The sequence below is a fragment of the Aureobasidium subglaciale genome (genome assembly GCF_000721755.1).
Source record: "Aureobasidium subglaciale EXF-2481 unplaced genomic scaffold scaffold_2, whole genome shotgun sequence".
Classification (NCBI taxonomy): domain Eukaryota; kingdom Fungi; phylum Ascomycota; class Dothideomycetes; order Dothideales; family Saccotheciaceae; genus Aureobasidium; species Aureobasidium subglaciale.
The window spans coordinates 49,314-67,887 of NW_013566993.1; the positions used below are offsets into that span (position 1 = coordinate 49,314).

At 50.7% G+C, this 18,574-nt stretch overlaps 8 protein-coding genes across 8 annotated transcripts; 5 read left to right on the forward strand and 3 right to left on the reverse strand.

The window, feature by feature from the left end:
- Nucleotides 1-3,556: 3,556 nt before the first annotated feature.
- AUEXF2481DRAFT_1504 (uncharacterized protein) lies at nucleotides 3,557-5,774 on the reverse strand (the record flags this gene model as incomplete). Its single annotated transcript, XM_013491671.1, has 2 exons — nucleotides 3,557-4,257; nucleotides 4,313-5,774. 2 exons carry the CDS (start codon nucleotides 5,772-5,774, stop codon nucleotides 3,557-3,559), a joined length of 2,163 nt encoding a protein of 720 aa, XP_013347125.1.
- A 644-nt stretch (nucleotides 5,775-6,418) lies between these two features.
- On the forward strand, nucleotides 6,419-10,695 carry AUEXF2481DRAFT_35979 (glycosyltransferase family 1 protein). Its single transcript, XM_013491943.1, has 2 exons — nucleotides 6,419-8,522; nucleotides 8,633-10,695. Exons 1-2 carry the CDS (start codon nucleotides 6,615-6,617, stop codon nucleotides 10,511-10,513), a joined length of 3,789 nt encoding a protein of 1,262 aa, XP_013347397.1. The 5' UTR covers nucleotides 6,419-6,614; the 3' UTR covers nucleotides 10,514-10,695.
- A 357-nt stretch (nucleotides 10,696-11,052) lies between these two features.
- Nucleotides 11,053-11,608, reverse strand: AUEXF2481DRAFT_25927 (uncharacterized protein; the record flags this gene model as incomplete). The annotated part of the gene is made up of 2 exons (XM_013491823.1): nucleotides 11,053-11,314; nucleotides 11,364-11,608. 2 exons carry the CDS (start codon nucleotides 11,606-11,608, stop codon nucleotides 11,053-11,055), a joined length of 507 nt encoding a protein of 168 aa, XP_013347277.1.
- A 409-nt stretch (nucleotides 11,609-12,017) lies between these two features.
- AUEXF2481DRAFT_1507 (uncharacterized protein) lies at nucleotides 12,018-12,901 on the forward strand (the record flags this gene model as incomplete). Its single annotated transcript, XM_013491672.1, has 2 exons — nucleotides 12,018-12,399; nucleotides 12,450-12,901. The coding sequence occupies 2 exons, from the start codon at nucleotides 12,018-12,020 to the stop codon at nucleotides 12,899-12,901; spliced, it is 834 nt and encodes a 277-aa protein (XP_013347126.1).
- On the reverse strand, nucleotides 12,865-13,957 carry AUEXF2481DRAFT_35982 (uncharacterized protein). The gene is made up of 2 exons (XM_013491944.1): nucleotides 13,172-13,957; nucleotides 12,865-13,118 (listed from the first exon to the last, which is right to left on the reverse strand). The coding sequence occupies exons 1-2, from the start codon at nucleotides 13,556-13,558 to the stop codon at nucleotides 12,933-12,935; spliced, it is 573 nt and encodes a 190-aa protein (XP_013347398.1). The 5' UTR covers nucleotides 13,559-13,957; the 3' UTR covers nucleotides 12,865-12,932.
- AUEXF2481DRAFT_370491 (uncharacterized protein) lies at nucleotides 13,574-14,313 on the forward strand. Its single transcript, XM_013492185.1, has one exon. It carries the CDS (start codon nucleotides 13,700-13,702, stop codon nucleotides 14,243-14,245), a length of 546 nt encoding a protein of 181 aa, XP_013347639.1. The 5' UTR covers nucleotides 13,574-13,699; the 3' UTR covers nucleotides 14,246-14,313.
- A 570-nt stretch (nucleotides 14,314-14,883) lies between these two features.
- Nucleotides 14,884-16,678, forward strand: AUEXF2481DRAFT_62461 (uncharacterized protein; the record flags this gene model as incomplete). The annotated part of the gene is made up of 3 exons (XM_013492141.1): nucleotides 14,884-15,193; nucleotides 15,254-15,362; nucleotides 15,415-16,678. The coding sequence occupies 3 exons, from the start codon at nucleotides 14,884-14,886 to the stop codon at nucleotides 16,676-16,678; spliced, it is 1,683 nt and encodes a 560-aa protein (XP_013347595.1).
- Nucleotides 16,679-17,001: 323 nt separating this feature from the next.
- Nucleotides 17,002-18,556, forward strand: AUEXF2481DRAFT_370374 (uncharacterized protein). The gene has a single exon (XM_013492186.1). The coding sequence runs from the start codon at nucleotides 17,325-17,327 to the stop codon at nucleotides 18,270-18,272; it is 948 nt and encodes a 315-aa protein (XP_013347640.1). The 5' UTR covers nucleotides 17,002-17,324; the 3' UTR covers nucleotides 18,273-18,556.
- Nucleotides 18,557-18,574: the final 18 nt, after the last annotated feature.

Consider the following 18,574-nt stretch of genomic DNA (forward strand, 5'->3'; position numbering starts at 1 on the left):
GGTCCTCTACAGCCGCAGTAACTTCAATGTAGAAGTATTCTAGCATATAGCTTCACTCGGTTCATGAGATTGAGAGATGCATCGACGTAAGTCCGTGGCCAAAGTGTCATCTGTTTCTGTTAGGATGGCATTTGACATCTCCATGGTGAATAAAAGAGCATTGTAGGCTGTATATCTGATGCAAGAGGGAGTGTGCGTCTGGCTGGCTAGCAGAGTCTGATTGCGTTCCTGCCTTCTGTTCTCATCAAACCGCCGAGATCCCTCTGTCTTCCTGCCTACCCATTGGCGATTCTCGCTGCATTCAAAGTGAATGTGTTTGCTTAGTTGCTCATGCTATTCTATTGTACGTGAAATGGCATATGGAGATGGCGGTCAGGAAGAAAGGCAATTTCACAAAGTTTCGCTCACGGTTGCAAGACTCAAACCTTACCTATTCTGACGACAGCAGAAAAGCTTCTGCCCGATGCACGTGGTGATCCTTCCCAGCCTGCGACTTTACAGATGAATAATCTTTTTCGTCTCCTTCTCAAGTATCGCAACACATTATTGATGAGAAATCGACATTTTTGGACACGATTGCAAACCCTCGCTACGTGACCCGGCAGAGTTGTGTCGTAAGGTGTAATAAGGATGGTCTGTCGTAATTGATGGCAATACTTGCCGACAGCATTAGGGGTGTGTATGGAACGGCTGGAAGTACACAACGGGTGTAACATTCCCAGCCGAGAAGATAGATGGTGTTCTCAAGATGCAATTTTGGATTACTGAACACAGCAGGAGCCAGCTCCGCCTTTGCTCTCCAGGCACAGCCAGACTCGTTCCCAAGTCATGACACTTGGTTATCAACCAACGAGGTTGACTCGTAGTTCACAACTTTCCAGAACAGAGAATACACTTTCTGTCCAACCTTCTTGATCTGGCCAAGCAGTCAGAAGCCGGCCCTGATCGAATAGCCTACTGAACGCTCGACGCCTTGGGAGACGGAGCAGGCCTGATTAGTGCCCCTGTGCAGGTCAGATAGCCTTCCTTTTGTCACCCGTCGAAGCTGTCGACTACCCCAAGCAAGTATCGATATAGCTCTAGCCCTGAACAAAGATCGAAAATATCGTCAAGCGCATCAAGCAACGCAGGGACGTATATTTCAGAAAGTAACAATGACCTACTCCAAGTAGATGCAACAGAGTGCGCGATGTCCAGTACAGCAATACTCACATCTGCCAATGCAATTTTATGATCAAGTCAAGTGTTTACCAAACTTGGACATATCAAACATGTCACCAGGTGCAAGCGTAAACCTTAGGACGTTCGAAGCCGTTCGAGACTATCATCTAGTCGCGAGGAACATCGAAGCAACAACATGCACGTCGCCATGAGAAGGATTAACGCCATGGATGATACATACTGCACCCGAGGCATCCGGGAGCGGCTGGTCGCTAAAGTATATGGTCTAAGGTTGGCTGTCAGTGCTGACACTGTGAGCGCGATCGCTTTTCTCCTTTTTGAGCCGCATAATCTGTGCATGAACGCGCCTGCCGAGCAAAGGACAGAATCTTCGCAACTTGTTCTTGCTCCATGTCACCATTGTCCATACGTCGGCGACCCTCAGTCATGATACGTCTATCTGTTTTTGTCACGTACCGTGACGTATCTACCACGTTCTCTTGACCTACCTCTGGAGCCACCATACTGCGTCGGTGTCCGCGCGAAGTACAGCATAGACGATGCCAACAATCGCTGTTCATATTTGAACGCGCGAGCGACAACTACATCTTCGCGCTAGATGCGAGCTGGCTTGGCCAACAAACCCATGGATCAGGTCGTCCGAGTGACCGTCTGGTCTCTTCGTACGAGCAAGAGCGCCGCGTCGTAGTTGGGTGGACACACGATCGTCACATATATGGTCACAGACCTGCTCAGTCCAGTCTCGAGATCAGACGAACGAACATCGACGCCAGCAGCCAGTAGCGAATGCTCGGCGTTCGTATATCTGCAGGGTCAGATACTTGTATTGCCTAGCTAGAGCGCGCTGGCGGTTACTCGTTAACGCCGTGCCATGGAATAAGTCAGCGACGCTCTTGTACCCTCGTGCAAAGACAGGACGAGTAGATCGCACCCATGCTTTATGTCGGCAGATGGTGTACACCTTGAGCACGAGGCGAGGAGTATCGAAATGTGAAGCAGGTCAGCTTAGCGCCTCTCTTGAGGTTCATCAGATATGTCGAAAGCTTGACATAGCGGTCGTACTGACTTTGGAGGCTGACAACTTGCCACAGTAGGAATGGAGAGACTAGTCACCCAAAAGCAGGACCGAACTCACCTCAGTGCACGTCCACCGACATCCCGTCGCTCGAACCACAACAACTCTGCGTGTATTTCTCGTGCGCAGGCATCATGAGCCAGGCACTTCATTCAATCGGTCCGTGTGCTCGAGATGAGTGGCGCTGGGTTTGGAGGACCATCACCGCGCATGTGTGTAGCACCGACGAGGATACCGGGCACATGCGCTGAAGATTCGCCGCGAGAGCTGAGACGTGGACAAGAGGCGTGATCACGGATTCATCTGTGAGGATCGAGGAAGACTGTCTATTGAACACCAACGACCAGCGCAGCACACACGTGTTGAACATCTCCAAGAGTCTCGTCCGAGTATAGTAGAAATCGTGAGACAGCAGCGCGTGAGCACCCGTATGGAGAACCCTCGTCCAAGCGCTTGACACAAGGCCGACGCCGCAGGCTCAAGGGGTCCTGGCCTCTGGGGGGTAGGACATAAGCAACGCACCTAAGCCCCTGACCACCGTTCAAGAGTGACAAAGTATCTCTGTGACGCTATTGTGAGTCTATGCATCTCTGTCAGTCAGGGCGAGTCAATAACGTTAGTAGCCGGAGATGTGTGCCAATCTGTGACGGCTTTGGGAAGTTGCATATGTAAGATAGCTTACTTCATGGCTCGGTCTAGCCGCACAGCCGCAACATGCTTGAAGGTCTCCGACACCGCAGCGTTGAGCTGAGCAAAGGATTTTTGCACAGTTTCCTTATTATGTTTCCCGCACAAGCAGTAGGGTTGATGAGGCTCTGGCCGGCGATCTGTCCAGCCGAATCTACGCCGGTGGTTTGATTCGTGCAGTCTGCTAAGCCACCCGCCGTGTAGCGAGCTTGCATGATGGTAAGATTGGTCGTTAAATACTCTCAAGTGTCATGATGGTTCTGTAGTAGCTCATCTCGTAGTTGTCGTTATCATGGGCCGCGCAGTGTTCTTAGTACACGACTGGATGCTTTCGTAAGCAAGCTGGAGCGAACAGGGTCAGGCCAAATTTAGACCTCGGCGACCTCGGGTACATCCGTCACGCACCAAAACCTGCCCTCATCATAATGCGTATTGGTATCATATGCTCCAACTCCATGCTGTCCGAGAAGCTCAGAGAAAAACTGTCATGAGTAATCGTGAATGATCATCGTAGCCTCATTTCATGACCAAGCCACTTCATCGTGTAACATTTTGCCACCATTGCGATCACCACACAGAGTAGTACATCGAGCAGTGCCATCAGCCGTTTGATCAACCACCAGGCATATGTCCCGGGTAGTTATTGACAGGCTGATCGGTCTCGAAATTGGTTGGCTGCCAAGTATAGTATGGCATTGACATAGGCATACTCGGCGTGAACCCAGAAAAGACCGGTGGGTTGGCGAAGGTCGTTGGTGTAACCCAGCCGGATGCGACACCGGAAGATCCCATTGAGCCTGGAGTTGATTGGATGATAATACTTCCGTACGCACTCTGAGTTGCATTCTGAGATGGAATACCAAAGCTCGATTCCGATTGAGATCCGGGACTGGGTACTGTGTTCCCAACAGGAGGATTTGGTCTGCGTATCTCCCGGGGATCGAGAACCATCGACCTGATGGCTGCGTCCATAAACTTCGCACCCATCTCGCCGTTGATCTTCAATGTCCAGCGAAACTCTTTCAGTTTGTTGAGGTAAAATTGTTCTTCGGGCGAGTCTAGAGCAGAACCGACGAGGACATTGCCAAAAGATATGAGTAGGGTGAGACAAGCTGTCGAACAGAAGTACCAAAACGATTTGAGATGGCGCGCTTTCAGACTGTCCACAAAAACCAGAGCAGATAACCACATGTGCTTGGCGGCAATACGGCAGGTTGTAGCTATGTTGGAGTCGGCTGAAGGCGACATTGTCTGACATATGATACGTCGGTGCATACTAACCTCGACGGCGAGGTGAGCAAGTCTGAGGTATCCTAGCAAGTATTAGATCATTGCGGTGGAGCGTGAACAGACGATCATCGCACTCACCAATGCACGTCAGTTTCATGCTCGAAGCTCTTTCTAGGGACAGCACTTCCATTGCGGCGTCGGACCAAACAGTGAGCCGCCGCTGAAGCGGTTGAGCTCTGCTCAAAAGAGCGCCAACCGGATCCGGGGACAACTGTATTGCTTGATGTGCTCGCAAGCTGAAAACGTTGTCCAAACTGTCTGACAAGATTCGAGTGAGTTCAATCATCTGCATGAAAATGATACGCCCATTCTCAACCTCTGAGCTGCCCTCTTCGTTGTCTTCCAATTGTTCGGGGAAGTCTTTGTGCTGCACAAGCGGTACGATCCAATCGCGATCTGTCAACAGAGATGGTCGACCTTCAATGAAAGCTACCCACTTGTCTTGCATATATATCGCCCAAGCCAGTCGAATGCGCAAGCTGATTTCCCACGGCGGTAAGTCCCATCTTGAAGGATCTAGATGGAGCCCCATGTCATGAGCCATGGAGACTAGTTGCGCGGAGAGTCTGCCCCTTGACCCAGAGCTCATAACATCGGACTCGAAACATTCAAATTGTGCAAGAAGCAGACCAGCTTGAACTGAGGATAATTTTGGGCGGTATATGGTAAGGTCGTACGATTCAGTAGCCAACTTGTGTAATAAGCATGCATCTGGTTTAGGCTTGGTGGCCAGCGTAGGAGAGTATCTCCAGTAGTTTGTAGTAAGAAGGTAGACCGCTGCTAAGAGAGCAGGCGAGAACTCGCGGTAGGAACGTGCATACTTTTCAAGAAAGACACCTTTGTGGAGGATAGGAAAGGACGGATGAACAATGCGGAAATAGAGGTCGATGAGAGCCTGTCCATGTGGCTCGACCAACTGCTGAATCGTGTCAACTCGACTTTGCTCGGTCTCGTAGCCGATTGTGCCTTGGTCCTCGTGGATAGTGAAAGCATTGAAATCGTCCACCTTGCGAATGGTGACGACGCCTCCTTGAGTTGACTTCTGGGAGCTACCCAAAGAAATCGAGAACCGGGGAAAAGAGAAAGGCTCGGTCAGGCCAACAAGCAGAGCATGATGCTTGTTCTGAAGACCGAGCGTCTTCTTTAGCAAGCTTTCTCCAGGGAGTTCGTCGTACTCCTCCACGCCAGTCCCCACGTTTGTTCGTAAGCCCTGGAGGTGGTGCTCAGTCTCCTCGACTTTTCGTTTTCTTGTCCTGGCAACGGGTTCGTGGAGGAAGGTGCAATTTTGGCTGTGGAAGATGCACAGGACGCACTTTTCCTCGCCCAACTCCTTGACACATCGTGTTTTGCGTCTGCGGCATGCATCGCATGGTCTCTCTTTGGTTGAGCGTGCGCTACTTGCAAAGGGGCGTGGACTGTCATTCAGAATCTGCTGCTGATCGGTAAGACTTTGTCGCTGTAAAGTCGCTGACTGTTGGTCGACGTGATAAGGCTGGTACGCCTTGGGCCCCCGCCAGTCAGCGCCTGTACTTTCTTCCATGACTGCCGAGTTCCGTCCGTTGCTCCGGGTATATCGCTCACTAGACTTGTAAGAAGAGCGATGTGGTGCTTATGGGCCACATGACTATTACACGGCGATGATGTCAATCGAGAGAAAATCACAGCGAGAGGCGATCCGCACAATTAAAATCAGAAAAGCAAAGGGCGGATGGTGATTCACCGATCCCGACCCTGAGAGAGGCGTCTGGTGCGGCTATAATTCCTGCGCCCTGACGACTTTTCTCCGACTCGACCAATCTGGCAGAAATATGGACGAATCAGCTCTGCAGATCGAGCCTATAAGCTGTTAGTGCTGGTATCGAGACGCACAGCATTCTTCGAGCCTCCAACGTCTCTTTGTGACTATACTGGATCGTTGCACCTAGCACCGTGTATAAGACTATAGTGTTCATGGGGCTCAAATCAGCCGCACAAGCTGAAGCTTTTCGAAGATCTTCATTCAAGATGTGTTACGACATAGAGTTCTCCAGAAGTCAGATGGCAGCCAGAGCCGCTGTGGGGATATGAAAGACGATGGGTTTTGATACCTGGGCAGCGCGCGAATCCGGATTTCCTACGTCATGCCGCAATTTCTAAGTCCGCATTGGGTCAGACTTCACACCTCATCATCGACAAGACGCTCGTGGAAACCGGAATGATGGTTTAGAAGGCGTCAGAAGGCAAGTGCAAACGTTCGCTCTCCTCTTTCGTCGTTTCTGCCCCCTGTCGTTTTGGATTGATGCGACTTTGTCAAGACGCGTCTCAACTTTTGCTTTGACGAAGCTTTGCCTGGTCAATCCGCGTTTGAGCCGCAGCACATACAGGTGCTTGCCTGTACTCAATGTCGACTTCTGAAGCGACCACCAAGTCGCTCGGTGAGGCAGAGAAGAGCCTCGTACTTACCGACAGCAATGGTGAAGCACTCGTCCCTACTGTCGTACCTCCGGAGACGCAGTTCCCGCCTCATGGCATCGATGGAGACCAGTCGCACTCAGTCTATCAAACGCCCGCTACCGCTCCTCTGCAAGCCAGTGAGGACGAGGGATACTTCGGAGGACAGTCCCAGCAGAACAACAATCTCGACCGCAATATTGAAAGGACCGACCACGCAAAGACGCCTGCCAACGCGCCAGGGCTCACGAACACACAATCACTACCGACCGGCGATCGTCCCAGCTTGGAGAGATCATGGCAGACCGAGAGGCCCAAGGCTATGCCCCGGAGTGCAACCATTATGAATGCTCTGCAGCGAAGTACCTCCCACACGCAACATACCCAACATACCGATGACGATTCAGAGTCTTCTTCGTCTTCTTCAGACAGTGATTCCGGCAAACAGAAACGACGTCAGATGAAGAGGGAAAAATCAAACACGAAGGTCAATGTTGATCAAGCAGAAGGTAAGGCTTCTAAGAGGGACGGAAGACTGAACATCTCTGTCAGCGAGACTGCCAATAACGGATACATTGCGAAAACCTTTGGGCAGACGATCCAGAATCATCTTGGTGTGCCACACAAACATGCCTCGCGAGACGAGCAGGGGTCAGAATCTAGCTCGGAGGAGCACCACATAAAGGCCGATGACGATTCACAAGATGGCTTCTCCGACGATGCCGCCTCCATTGCATCTTCATTCCACGAAACTGTTAAGAGGCCACGATTGAATATCGTCATTATGGTCATTGGAAGTCGAGGCGATATTCAGCCGTTCCTACAGATTGCACGCATCCTCAAGCGTTACGGACACCGAGTACGGATTGCAACCCATCCAGCCTTCAAAGACTTTATCGAGAAGGACGTTGGACTTGAATTTTTTTCTATAGGAGGTGATCCCTCTGAGCTAATGGCCTTCATGGTCAAGAATCCGGGTCTCATACCTAGTCTGGAAACCGTCAGGCAAGGTGAGATCGCTCGGCGCAGAAAAGGAATGGCCGAGATCTTCGAAGGACTTTGGCGCGCATGTGTCAACGCTACGGACGACGAGCATGACAAGGCCAACATGAAGATGTTGGGTAACAAAGCACCCTTCGTCGCCGACGCAATAATCGCAAATCCGCCGTCCTTTGCGCACGTCCATATCGCAGAGCGACTCGGTATCCCTCTGCACATTATGTTCACGTTCCCCTACTCTCCAACACAATCATTTCCTCACCCCCTCGCCAACATCAGTCCCCAGAAAAGCAACACCAGTGTGGAATACGTCAATTTCATGAGTTACCCCCTGGTGGAAATGATGACGTGGCAAGGTCTCGGTGACCTCGTCAACAAGTTCCGTGTCAAAACCCTCGGTTTGGAGCCTGTCAGCAGTTTATGGGCCCCTGGAGCACTCTACCGAATGAAGGTCCCCTATACTTACCTCTGGAGTCCAGGCCTCGTACCAAAACCAAAGGACTGGGGTCCGGAGATTGACATTGCTGGTTATGTTTTCCTCGACCTTGCGAGTGACTACGACCCGCCGAAAGAATTGACAGATTTTCTGGACGCAGGAGAACCCCCTATCTACATTGGGTTTGGAAGTATTGTCGTCGATGATCCCGATAAGTTCACGAAGATGATATTCGATGCAGTCAAGATTGCAGGGGTCCGAGCACTAGTCTCTAAGGGATGGGGCGGTTTAGGGGGTGACAATACCCCTGACAACATTTTCATGCTCGAAAATACTCCTCACGATTGGCTGTTCCCACGAGTGAAGGCTGTGGTCCATCACGGCGGCGCCGGTACCGCAGCTGCCGGTCTGAAGGCTGGCAAGGTATGTCACGTTTGTCCCCATACTTCTCATCCCGACGGAGGTTGCTGAAGTTTTGAAATACATCATGTCTTACTTCAGGATAGAACGTTTGCTGACTTCGTCGTGTGTAGCCTACCATGATTGTACCATTCTTCGGAGACCAGCCATTTTGGGGCGCTATGGTTTCAAAGGCCAAGGCCGGTGCCCATGAGTCAATCCCATACAAGAAATTGGACGCAGAAAAGCTTGCAGAGGGTATCAAACAGTGCCTTACAGACGATGCTCGCAAAAACGCCGAAGAAATAGCAGAGAGCATTGCCGCAGAAGGAGACGGTGCAGAAAATGCAGTCAAGAGCTTCCATCGAAGCTTGCCATTCGCCGGACGACATAGTATGCGTTGTTCAATCCTCGAAGACAGGGTGGCTGTATGGAAAATGAAGTCATCTAACCTCCGATTGAGCGCATTAGCAGCCGACATCTTAATCGAGCGCAAGAAGATTTCCTGGAAGGAATTGCGTCTTCTGCGTCACTATGAGTGGAGCGACTTCGATGGGGCCGGAGAACCAATCTCTGGCGCAGCAGGTGCACTGCTAAAGACAGGTACTGGAATCGCAAGAGGTGTTGGCATGGTACCCACGAGCGTTGCAAAGAACTTCAGAAAACGAGACGAACGCGAGAAGAAGAAGAAGGAACGTGCAGAGAGGAAGGAGCAGAAGAAGTTGCTTAAAGAAGCTGCTCAAGGCAACACCAGTACCGGCGGAAACCAGGATTCAAATCGACCCGCTGGTCCCATGCACACCTCGACCAATACTACCCTGGGCTCAGTCCAATCTGTCGACGACGAGCCTCTTGCTCGTGAACTTGCGGCAGAATTCGGCGATGCATTCGTTGAGTCAGGTGGCGCGTTGGCGAGCATGCCATTGGATCTTGGATTGGCTATTGGTCAGGGCTTCCACAATGCACCTCGACTGTATGGTGACGCCTCTGTCCGCAAGCCTATTCGAATCACCGGCATGCACTCGGGCTCAAGAGCTGCAGGTCAAGAATTGTTCTACGGAATATACGACGGATGGACTGGTTTGGTTACGCAACCTATGCATGGATGGCAAGACGGAAAAAGCAAGCACGGCAAGTTTACTGGTCTCGGTATTGGATGCGCTCGTGGTATTGGCGGCTTTGTTCTCAAAGACATCTCTGCCATCATCACGCCTCCGTTCTTCCTGGCTCAGGGTGTGCGAAAAGAAATCACCAAGCGCATCGGCGGTCCTGGCACCACCTCCTTCATCCGCAGAGCACATATCATTCAAGGACAGAAGGATATGCAGGCGCTGCGTGAGACCGATCAGAAGAACAAGAAAAATGACACTCAGAAGACTGAGAGAATGGTTGATGAGGGCTGGAAAGTCATGAAAGAAGCCTGGGACGTGAAGAAGAAGCACGAGCGTCATAATGGCGGCAGAATTCGTGGCAGGCTGAGTGTGTCTAAAGAAGAGCACAAGTGGGAAGAGAACGGAGCCCTCGAGAATGTCAGTGCAACAAGACGGGCCATCGAGGCCGAGAAAGAAGGCAAGGATATTGAGAAGGTGTTTAGCCAACGTCGGAAGGAAATGCGCATTGCCGAGCAACCTAGGGCAAGTGCCATGGACCAGCCTGACGATTACGAACACTCGGACGCAGTTGCGCCCAATGGTCAGACCTTGGATCGTCCTCGCGAGGAGATGCATCACCAATCCATGCACGGTAACCGCGAACAGAGGGGAGGAAACGAAGCTGGCCCTGAAGACACTGGCGCAATCGATGCGAGTGGAGAGACAGAAGGTACAAAGGCTCACGCAGAGAAATCAAGTCTCGACAGCGACACTGCAGTCGAGTCACCAGAAGAAGACACAGCCAGCGGCAAGATCGGAGGTGATGGCATCGATCGCATGCAGAAGGCGACCAAGAAGATTGAAGGTGGCTGGGGACCGAACGCGGATCGCCAGCACACTCAGAAGCAGGCGATGGCAGGATGAAGCAACTTGAATTATCGCTATCGACAAGCAAGGCGTTGGGGTTCTGATTGACATGGATTTCTTGAGAAGACAGTACACGTACGACCAGTAATTTAGCTTTCGTTTCTCTTGTATCATTAGCAAATAGATATTTTAACATGGCCCATGATTCGATCTTGAATAATTCAGAGACACTTTCCCACGACATAGTTGTGCACAAGGACAGGGGTCCAAGTGAGCGTGATGTTTCTATAACCCAGTCGTCTCAACACGCACAATGATGAGTTTAACGAAATATTTCATTGACCTGATAGCTAGATGTCCAGCTGTGTAAATGACATGTAAATTCAGCACGGATACATTAAAAGATGGTTCAAAAGTGCGACATGATATCTGGTCAGGGTTGTGCAACCAACTTGTTTGACTTGGTCAAAACAGTGCCTCAACACTGTCCAAACGTTCGAGCGACTTTATAATGCTCCAATCAACCACTCAATGCCATCCTTATAGGTATTATCTTTAAGAACACGTGGAAAGGTCTCCTGCCCACGAACATCTAGTCAGCCTGTCAAACCTCGAACATCGCCCAAACCGCAAGGACCACTATGCAACACAGTATGGACAGGTATCTTGTTGCCAGTAACCGGAAACTGAGCAATCAGAGTAGTTTCCGAGCCTGGAAAATCAGTGATATGACCAGAAATTGAGACGTTTCTCTGATCGATGACGAGAAGAGTACTCAGAGGTCCGGGTTGGATGTAAATTTCGTCGTCGCTGTAGGGAAGAGAGATGTGCACGAGGCCCTGGAGGATCATTGAGTATCTAGTCCATATCAGTAGATGTCACAGCAGGTATACTGGAAGCAAGTTACTGGATAGAAGCTGGCCAAGCAGCACCGATATAAGTATGTGGTGGAATCGCACCGATAAAGGCATTGCTGAAGTCACCGAGTGGATAATTCTGAGCACCGGCGCCCGAGGTAGGAGATTGCAGACTCCAGCATTCTAGCATGGAAGTGCCGTTCTGCACCGCAACGGTGGAGACATTGAGACTTTGGGCTATGGCCTTGGTGACGAGAGACAAGATCGAGACAAGGAGAACTATGGGTGATGCCATTGCTGACGCCTTATATGATGAAAAAAATACACGAGAAAGGACAAGATGCGACGAGCTCGGTAGGACCGCAAACAGTTTTTATAGTCGTCCTACTTGTGCAGATTAGAGCAGTCCGTAGTCCGGAGACTTGAAGGAATCAAATATGCATGCAGCTGCAGCTTATGCGGAGGATTTGGGTGCCACATTGAGCACGAATGTACGAATGTGGACGTAGTGACACCTCGTTGACCTCATCTTAGTACCTGAACGTGATGTGGCAGAAGCATGTTGTTGCTGATGCCGAGATGAATTGAAGATGGATTGGTAGATGGGCGGTAGCTCATCAAGTGGTCAAAGCAGTGGTATTCTTGGCATTTTCACATGCTCCAGAAATGGCTGCAGAAACAAATTTGTGCGAGAAACATCCAACATGCCGCACTCGTCACGTAGACCTCGTAAACCTTATCATCCCAAACGAGTGATATCGGAGTCGGAAGATGGGTGGTCTAGAGTTGAGCGCACAGCTCCCACTCGACATGGCAACACGCCCTTAGTGCAGGAGGCGCTCCCGCCGGTCGATCGATCGCTCACGTTGGAAAAGCTATTGGATGAACACAAGAGATGCAAACAACAATGGGTCAATAGCGAAGCGCGCCGATGGCTCCAACAGCTGTTGGCAAGGCAGATGACTGAGGGTGGATGGTCTTTGAACAAGGCTGTCTGTGTCGCTCTGGGCAGTCCAAGTCTGTCATGGGCCAATCGCCTCAGGAGTGTTTGGCAACTGGTCATGTTCATGGATCTGATAGATATGGGTAGGGTACAGCATACATGTCGACTCCTGAGCCCTAGCTGACTGAAACAGTGCGACCGAACCTGAAGCACGGCGACGAGCTCAAACTGTACGCCCAAGAGCCGCGCTTCACGTCGCTCGACAGAGAATTCCTCAAGTCTCTCGACGTGCTTGTTCTGGAACAACCACGAGCAGAAGAAATAGTAGATGATGCCAGCCTCATCTTTATACCCTGTCTGGAATGGGTGCTCGAGCTGCCCTTCATGCTGGTCGCTGCAAAGTCGCCTCTATACATCAGCTCATCCATGCACTGGGTGGCTGAAGAAGCCGAACGTGCTCGTTACCGCTTGGCCAACGACCCAGAAGGCTCAAACCGGCTGCAGAAAGATTGCGACGATGCATTGGCTGCCTCCAAGACGGTCCTGGACACTCATCATGAACACAAGATGCCTGAAGCTGATTTTGCCGACGGTCACAGTCTCGCCATGACCATCTACACATTGAAACATGCTGAGGAAGATTGAGGATTATAGACAGTGAGCTCTGTGTTATGGTCTACTTGATCTCGCTGCTCTGAATGACGGTACCGAATGCATCGGCAATCTCGTTTAGAGCAGTCTTGGTCAGCTCCTCAGCCTCGACTCCAGGGATCGATCGGTCGCCGATTGCGTCCTCGACACACACAACATCATAACCCAGCTCGGCTCCTTGTCTGGCTGTTGTCGACACGCAAACGTGCGCCTGCGATAGTCATGAGTATTCTGCACAAAGAGATGGAGCACAATCAACCATACCATGTATCCGGTCAGCACAATCTTGCCACCACCAAGGTGCTCGTGCAGGTCGGTTTTGGCAAAAGAGCTAGGGTAGTTCTTGTGGATAACCTTCTCTCCATCCTTTGGTGCAAGCTCCTCGAACTCCTCGGCGAGCTTGGTGCCAGGTGTGAAGACGGGTGCGCCATCGGGTGTGTCGTGCACAACGTGGACAATCTTTCCGTTGCCGTCGCGGTACTTCTTCAGCAGCGAGGCGATGACCTTGCGAGAGGACGCGGTGTTGGAGCACTTCAATTGACCCTCGGCATATTCGTTCTGGGCGTCGATGATGATGAGGGTGGAGTCCGAGACGCTGGCTGTCGATGGCGACATGCCGATGAGCTGGCGGAAAGAGGCTGCGGAAGACATGATCGTGGTGTTTCGGGGTCAAATGATGGTGAGGACAAGGCTCAATGGCGCTCTATATATCTGCTCTCGATGAATGTTCGAGCCTCAAAGCATCTGTAAGCATCTACGGATGGGTCGCCCCATGCAGTTAGATGCCATCATATGGCGGGGTACAGAGGCGGGGTCATCCGCTTCTCTGACCAGTTCTTCGGACTCCCTCCAAAACATCTCGGACTTGCCCCAAGTCCTGTCTCTGCTCATGTGACGGCGACACAGGTTTGCATCGAGAGCGCTTTGATCAAGAAGACACTCGAGTGCACGGAAGGAACATCTGCCAAGAGCAAAGAACCAGCCCCCTCCTTCCCCCATCTTCGTACCTGTCAGCCATCGAACTGTGTTCAACCGACCATAACCTATCTTTCTTCCTGCTTCCGAGTGTTCTCTCTAGAAAATGATAGGTTATACGGCAATAAGCATACGTGGGCCGCGAGAAAGCGAAGAGGCTTGAAAGTAAACATGTATAAGCTTATCTCGTCACAGCATGAGAAAGGCTGTTATCGCATACCAAGCGAGGTCTGTGCGGCAGACACCAAATCGCCACTTGGGACTTGCACATTTCCTTCAATCATCACAGGAAGAGTGCTCTCTTGCGACGATACTGCTTGGCAACATGTTGGCTGTTCGATGGTTCAACTCCCCACGCTCTGAATGGGTCGACCCTTGCGAAGAACATTGATTATTGCGACACTCGCCAGACGTGGTGGCTTCATTTAGCTGTCCTGTGCAAGTCATGCAAACTACCAGCATCAGGATTGACCTGCATCTACGATTCATGCCATTGAAATCAACCAAAACGAAACAGATAACAGCGAGGCGTTTTCATAGGGCCCTCTTTTCTAGCGTCGTTCCTGAACATCTTATCAGTACCCAAGCTGTTCTGCAAATGGTAAAACGACCTCCGAATATTTTTTGCAGATCGAATACCCTTGTCGCAGACATGACTTATGCCGCTCATGGCCGCTGCAGGTGAGGGAGACGGTCCGAGAACAACCTTTGCTGCGGTTACGCTTGCCCAGTCGCTGGTCTTCCTGGGCTTATCTCTTGGCCTGCGTACTTGTTCAGAGCATCCTATTTGTCGATAGTATTGAGGATGGTCAAGTATAATAGCACTCCGTCGTGGACGTGTCCTCTTCACAGGCACTCCACTCAGCTTTTTAGCATTCTAATCACTCGAACTCTTTCGATTGGTCTATTGTGTGCTACAGGCATTCTCCTCTCTCTGCATTGACATTGAGCTCGACCACTACCACCCAACTTCCAGGACGAAGCGACCCGACTTCGTAATCATGTCCGACAAACTGTCACGCGAGCAGTCTCGTGTGAAATCGCCATTTGAGGTCGATCACGAGAAGGGCGATGGCATCTATCAAACATCATCAGGCCCTGTACGAGGCGACGTTGGCGATGTCTTCGACGAGTCCTACGGAACAACGCAACGAGGGCTTAAATCACGACATGCTCAAATGATCGCTCTCGGTGGCACGATTGGTACTGGACTGTTCGTCGGATCTGGTCAAACACTTGCTAGGGGAGGTCCGGCATTCATCTTGGGGTCATTCATCTTTATGGCAGCGTTGATTTGGATGATTGTTACTGGTATGTCTGGAGGTCCGCGTCTGGACCGTACGTCGAGGTGATATATTCTGACATGACCAGCCATCACCGAAATGTCCGCCTACCTGCCTACCCGTGGCTCTAGCATGACCATGTTCGCGGATCGTTTTGTCTCGTCTAGCTTCGGTTTCGCTTTGGGCTGGCTATACTGGTAAATTGACTTGTTTGACCTTAATCAATTTTACTTCGCTGACAACGACAAGGTACTCCCTCGGCATCTTGGTACCATACGAAATCACGGCAGCTGGACTGGTTATCGAGTACTGGGGATCCACCATCAGCATTGCTGTCTGGATCTCAATCATGCTTGTCCTGATCGTGGCTTTGAATCTTCTCCCTGTCAAGTTCTACGGCGAAGTCGAATTTTGGTTTGCTGGAACAAAAGTCATCATGATGGTTGGACTTCTGCTTGTTTCCCTTGTCCTCTTCTGGGGTGGAGGCCCGTCTCATGACCGGCTGGGTTTCAGATACTGGCAGAACCCTGGCGCTGCGAACGTCTACCTTGCTGAGGGAAACACTGGACGTTTTATCGCCCTACTCTCGACTTGGGTGCTAAGTGCATTTCCCTTCGCATTCGCCCCGGAACTGTTGGTCGCGACTGGCGGCGAGATTGAGGATCCTCGCCGTAACCTGCCTATCGCTGCCAGAAGATACTTTTACCGTTTGATCTTCTTCTACATCTTTTCGGTGCTCGCCATTGGTGTCATCTGTCCTTCGAACGACTCTGCCTTGACTAATGGAGGTGCTGGTGCTGGCTCATCAGCGTTCGTGGTTGGAATCAAGAACGCCGGTATCCCTATCCTTGACTCGATTATCAATGGTGGTATCGTTCTCTCAGCATGGAGCTCCGGAAACTCTTTCCTCTACCTCTCTGGACGTAGTCTGTACTCCTTGGCTCTCGCCGGCAACGCCCCAGCTTGGTTCAAGAAATGCAGCAAGAACGGTGTGCCTTATCGCGCAATGGGAGTGTCATCACTCTTCGCCCTTCTGGCTTATCTCAACGTTGCAAACTCTGCAAGTGTCGTCTTCAACTGGTTTGTCAACCTCACCAACACCTCGGCTTTCATCTCATGGATCTGCTGCTGCGTCACCTATCTTCGCTTCCGCAAGGCGATTGTCGCTCAAGGCATCCCCGACAGCGAGCTTCCATATAGAAACACCATCATGCAGCCCTGGGGCGCTTGGTTCGCCATGGTCTTCTTCAGTGTTCTGACCTTGATCAACGGCTTCACTGTATTTTGGCCTCAGAATTGGTCAATCGCCAGCTTCTTCACGGCTTATGTTGGCATTCCCATTCCCATCATCATCTACGTGGTTCACAAGGTCTTCTGGGCTAGGAGCGAACTTTGGGCCCGTCCGCCTCATACTGTCGATCTTGTGACTGGTCTTGATGAAGTTATGACTACTCACAAGCCAAAAAAGCCATACACTAAGTGGTACCACTACGTCAAGGTTCTATGGGAGTAGACTCTGTTATGGACAGGACAGAGCTGGAGTGCACGTGAACAGAAAGAGCCACCTAAGCAGCAACGACCCTTAGCAACTTCCACACCAGACTGACGCAATAAACATCCGAAGCGCGACTCACGTAACACTGTTCTCCAACGCAACTGCCAGAGCGACACTCTAAAACATCATTTCATGTTTATATCTACATAGCGTCATCTTGAATAGAGCAAAAGTATCTTGCTTCTTCACCATCAAATCATTCCTGTCCAGACTTGTGGTTTCTTGTCGCGACGACTGGAACTCGGTGCATCTAGGTAATCAAGTCCTCAACCTCGTTGTCCAGCGAGTAGCGTAATTAGCCAGCCGGATTTGTACATTCCTCGTCTCGGCCATACTCGGAAATTCCTCTCCTTGCAGCGAAGCTTTGTCATTAGGATTGCTTGTCCATGACTTCAGGTCTTCCGGACTCGACACATTCCTACACCATGGCAACACCGGCTGGTTGCGGGTCCGACGGGCACTGGATCCACATCCTTACACCGGGGTAGAAGGGACGACGACATTGGTGGTAACATGTTTTATCTCAGCTTGTGACGGATCGACCATTGAGCAATTACAAAATCACCATCACTACTCTCTACGTTCATTGAATTACAATCAAAACATGGCTGGAATACCACCAAACGGGCCCCCAAATCCCTATCCACGAGCCCAGCTCTCTGAGACGAACAAAGCCGGTATCACTGATCGTTGCTGGAACAACTTACTAAATCAATTTTTCCTCAAGCATCCTCACTTCAGTCCAGGAGAGTGGGATCCTCAAGGTAGTCCAACGAACGGGAAGCTGGATATGATCTGGAAGGAGACCCTAAACGTATGCCACGCGATAATAAATCCTCATCCATCCAATGTTCACGCCACAGAATATCGCAAGTACCTTCAGAACATGGTCGCAAAAGCTGGACAGATCAATAATGCCGTATGTCTTGGCCTGGGCGAATTAGCTTCTTCTGGTCGTACCGAATCCAGAGGTGTTTTTGTCCAACAGTGCGGCATGTTCTTCGCTCTATGTGAGATAATCGAGAACCAGCAGCACATACAGTTAGGATCGCTACCAAAGGCATTCCAGGATCCAAGATTCGGAGTCAATGAAAGACATGTGCTGGAAACTCTAGGCAGCCAGAAGATCGTGTGGCCGCCAGCAGCCGATCAGCATATTGGTCACCACACTTTCGTCTATGCGCCTCGTTTACCTGCTTCAACCATGTTTGGTACCATCTCCAAGCCAGGCATGAGTCCTGAGATTTTGTTCACCGTTCCATTAGATAGCGACACATCCGGCATAGGAATAGTGATCGGTAAACATTATATCGAAAGTGTATACAGAACTGGCGACCCAGCCCTTGATCCGGAGACTACTGCTATGTACGACGAGTTGACTCGGTTCTTCAACACGCACGAAAGTGTTCGTTTCAACGGAATATACTTGGATGAAGAGATACTGAAGGAGGACATTAGACTGAAGGTCGCAATAGAGGACGCTTTCGAGATCGCTACGTTCTATGTGCGAAAGCGGCCCTTGAGCGGAAGTATTTGGAGCACAGCAAATTAACAATTAGGATAGTTGAGACTATTGTTTAGTGAGATTAGCAGTATGACAGTACTGAAGGGTGCATTGATCATGTTCTGTTGTCTTGCATCATCTAACACAGCTTCTCGCAACTATTGACAAGGGTCACACACCTGACAACGATTGGCGTAGAAATGAACGTGACTTCATGTTCTAGTTTTCGCACGAGGACAATCAAACACGCGTCCGTCAAGTTGTATTAAATCTCTGGCTTTTTGACCCTTGACCAACTCCATCGTCCTATTTCCTGCGATGGAGGTCTGCTCTCCGCTCTTTGTTCCTCG